The sequence below is a fragment of the Apaloderma vittatum genome, unplaced genomic scaffold (genome assembly GCF_000703405.1).
Source record: "Apaloderma vittatum isolate BGI_N311 unplaced genomic scaffold, ASM70340v1 scaffold42263, whole genome shotgun sequence".
Classification (NCBI taxonomy): domain Eukaryota; kingdom Metazoa; phylum Chordata; class Aves; order Trogoniformes; family Trogonidae; genus Apaloderma; species Apaloderma vittatum.
This window is the reverse complement of record NW_009708217.1, coordinates 2,653-6,247: the sequence shown is the minus strand read 5'-3', so window position 1 is coordinate 6,247 and position 3,595 is coordinate 2,653. Positions and strand designations below refer to the sequence as shown.

General features: G+C 44.6%; 1 protein-coding gene across 1 annotated transcript; it reads right to left on the bottom strand.

Annotated features, from left to right (window-relative positions):
• Positions 1 to 414: 414 nt before the first annotated feature.
• LMO2 (LIM domain only 2 (rhombotin-like 1)) lies at positions 415 to 3,278 on the bottom strand. The gene is made up of 2 exons (XM_009866469.1): positions 3,013 to 3,278; positions 415 to 831 (listed from the first exon to the last, which is right to left on the bottom strand). Exons 1-2 carry the CDS (start codon positions 3,276 to 3,278, stop codon positions 612 to 614), a joined length of 486 nt encoding a protein of 161 aa, XP_009864771.1. The 3' UTR covers positions 415 to 611.
• Positions 3,279 to 3,595: the final 317 nt, after the last annotated feature.

Genomic DNA, 3,595 nt, shown 5'->3' with positions numbered 1-3,595 from the left:
CAGGATTTTTTTTTAAAGAAGAGGTTGGGACTAGAGGATGCACTGTTCATTCTCAAAGGAAAGAAAAAAAAATGTCCATGCAAAACTAACCCCCACCCTCTTCCCACTTTCTCTCCTACCCAAAGTGTAAGGCTGTAGAGAATGACCATAAAAGTGATGGCCCTTTTCTTCCAATATTCTTCCTCGTGGCTACATTAGGTGCGGTCGCCTAAATCCAGTAACTAAAACAAGACAAAAAGAAAACTCAACTGCACGATCCTAGTCTGCAGGTGACAAACTCATAACATCTCTTTACAGAAGTCCCTGTTCTTTCTCCGGTTACGGGAAGTCGAAATCACGTCGCGTGGGTTCCCCATCTCACGCCTACACGGCAGATGTCAGTTCTTGCCCACGTGCCTTTGTTACGAGAGGTCGGTCTATCTACTATTGCTTTGCTCTCCCTTCTTCACCTACGTGTGTTTTAGATTCTGCACAGCACTGCCTGCCAAGGGCCGACTCCGTGGTATTTCCCCTTCATTCTAGACAAAGCTCAGGTGATGTTCTCCTCGCTGCAGCTATGCGTCGGTGTCACCCGTGAGATGTCTCGTACAGACTATGGAGGCGTGTCTTCGCTAGATCATTCCGTTTATCTTAGTCCACTCGTAGATGTCCTGTTCACATACTATGTCCGAGTTGATGAGGAGGTACCTGTCCCCAACACAGAAATGTTTCTGGCAGGCAGCACATTTGAAGCATTCGAGGTGATACACTTTGTCCTTCACCCGCATGGTCATCTCGTAAGCCCGGATTCGCTTGTCGCAGGAGGCGCAGAGGCCGTCTTGGCCAAAGAGCCTAGAATGACAAGAGCAGAGAAGTAAGCGGAGTTCCTTAGCTGGGAAGATGGGAAAAACCAAATCAGAACAGGAACATGGAACCACTGCCTTGACCCATTAACCACAGCATTGCCAAGTTAGTCAGAGGGCACGTGGAAAGCTGCCAGCAGAACTTTGCAAGGCCAGGAATTGAAGAAGAAAGTCCAAGGTCCTCACCTATTTTCAACATAATTGACTTCTCTGATCAATGGCCTCATCCTGAGTTGCTCAGCAGCTTCAGGAGGAGTAAAGGAGCACAAAGTTGTGCTGTGCTGCTTTCAGGTCTGTGATTAATAGAAATTACCCTTCCCTTGATAAGTTGTGCCAGCTTCAGCTGCTCCTACTGCAGTTTACAGAGAGCCACGTCTAAGACTCCCGTTTCTCCTGTCGTTGTCTCCACGTTGGAGATTCTTTCAAACACAGACCTTTCTACATCCATGAAGTCACTCCTGCTGGGTTTCAGAAAGATACATGCTAAGACCTTCTAGATACCTAGGCTAGCCCAAACAATTGTGGGATGTGGACTGCTCTTTAATCCACACGGAGAAACCCTGCTGAGATCGGGGTGGTGTTGTCTGTCAAAATGAATGCGCCAGGTGTGTTATGTGCTGCTGCTCAGCTGGAGCAAGCTGTGTGGGAACACCAGCCTTTCATGCTGTCTGCTGGCTACAGAATCGTTAATAAATAAGCAGGAATATATTAATTTTTTTTTGCCTTATAAAGGAGAAGAAATACTACATATGATTTGTTCAAGGTGCACACCTATTAAGTTTGTCTTCTGAGTTTCCATAGCAATTCTGGAAAAAGTTTTGCCACCTCCTGCACTTTTCTGACACGTGCTGTGCCTGCTTCGTAGCCTCTTGTGAACTGGAAAAAGGCTGCCTACGAAATTAAGACATCTTTAGGGGGAAAAGACATCAGTTCTTTAGTTTACCAGGAGGTGTCAGTGTTTACTTCTGCCCACCAAAGGAGTACTACGGTTACACAGAGGCTGCAAAATGTTTAATTAATGAGGGAAGATACTATATGTTGCATTAGTAAATAAATAAAACGTTGACTTTCACTGCAAGAAAATATGTTAATTGTATTGCCATACTTGCTGTTGCTTCCATGTTAAGACAAAAAGCATTTGGAATTGACATTGGATCAGTACTGGCCTGTTGTGAATGTGGAGTATTTACGAGCGGTCCCATTAGCAGAACTCAGTTCTTAGTTTCTGCTCAGCAAAATTCCCACCGGTAAAGCTCAGGGACACCAAAATTACGAAATCCACTGAGATTTTGGTTTAGTTTTTCATTGGCAGGTAAATTAGCCTTCAGTAAGGCAGCTGAAAAAATCTCTCGTAGAGCTGCTATTACCACATGGGGAAAATTAATTGAATTCAGTTCCCTTGGATACCCTGTTCTTAAATAAGAGAACTAAATGATTTTTCATCAGTCGTTGATCTTGGCACATGGTTTTATACACCTTTCAGCTCCGAGGCAGTGCTTGGGGAAGCACAGGACTTCTTAAAAACATTCACGGGAACAAGTTCATTGTCAGCAAGCTCTGAAACTCATCCCCTTTTCCCAATTTCTACTTGGCGGAATGCCACGCTGACACTGCGTGGTTCCCCTGGAGCTATCAGGTTATGTCTGTGTAGATTGATGGATGCCGACGCCCCGAAAGCCCTGGAAGTTCTTACTATATTCTTCACACTTTCAAGTAATTCTCGTGTGTCTATAACATGTAGCAATACTTTAATTTTCATTGAAAAAAATGCTGTTGGTTTGGGGTTTTTTTACAAGATTTTTAAAATTTCACCTATAAACAACTTCACAGAATCACAGAGTGACAAAATGAAAGGAGTTGGAAGGGACCTCTGAAGATCATCTAGTCCAGCCCCCCTGCCAGAGCAGGATCACCCAGAGTAGATCACATGAAGTGATCTACTACAGACAACCTCTGGATAAGAACCCCAGCAGTGCCATAAACCTTGAAAATATGAGTCCATATTGTAAACCTGAGCTTGCAACTGTGTTACACCCGTGACTGCTGACAGGCTCTACGTTCAAGAGTAATCAAAAATCAATTTTTTTCCCAGTTCTTTGCTCGCTAGCTGTACTAACTAAGCAAGCAGTGGGAAGAAGAGGAATGAGGGGAGAAGAAGTGGGTCATGTACCTGAGATAGTCTCTTCTGCAGAGCTTTCTGCCCAGTTTGTAATACAACCGTCTCCCCACTTCTCCGAGCCTGCAGCCGCACAGGTCGCAGCTGAGGCAGTCTTCGTGCCAGTACTGGTCAATGGCTTTCAGGAAATAGCGGTCCCCGATGTTCTGCTGGCAACCGCCGCATGTCAGCAGCGACGGGGGAATTTGGAGGACTTCGTCCACTGGCTCCCTGAGGGAAGGAAAGAAGCGTTGGAGAAGGAAAATGTACCCAGAAAGCATCCACGTGAGAAGAAGGAAAAATGAAACAAAACACAAGGTTGGTCATGTTAGAAAAGGGATAATAGCCTCATTTTTTAATCTCGGCAGAGTAAATGATTTATGTCCTTTGCCGTGAGAGGGAGCAGGACTTCACTCTTCTTTTGCTTTAAAAGAAAAATCAAAAACCCACACACAGTTAAAACATAAGGAGTTAATAAAAGTATGGGAAAACTTGCTAATTTTTTTCTTTCGAGCATAATGCACAAGCGTGACAATCTCTGTATCACCCGTGTGTATTCAGGACTGTAAAGGCACCTACTGCTTTCCTAGGACGTGTC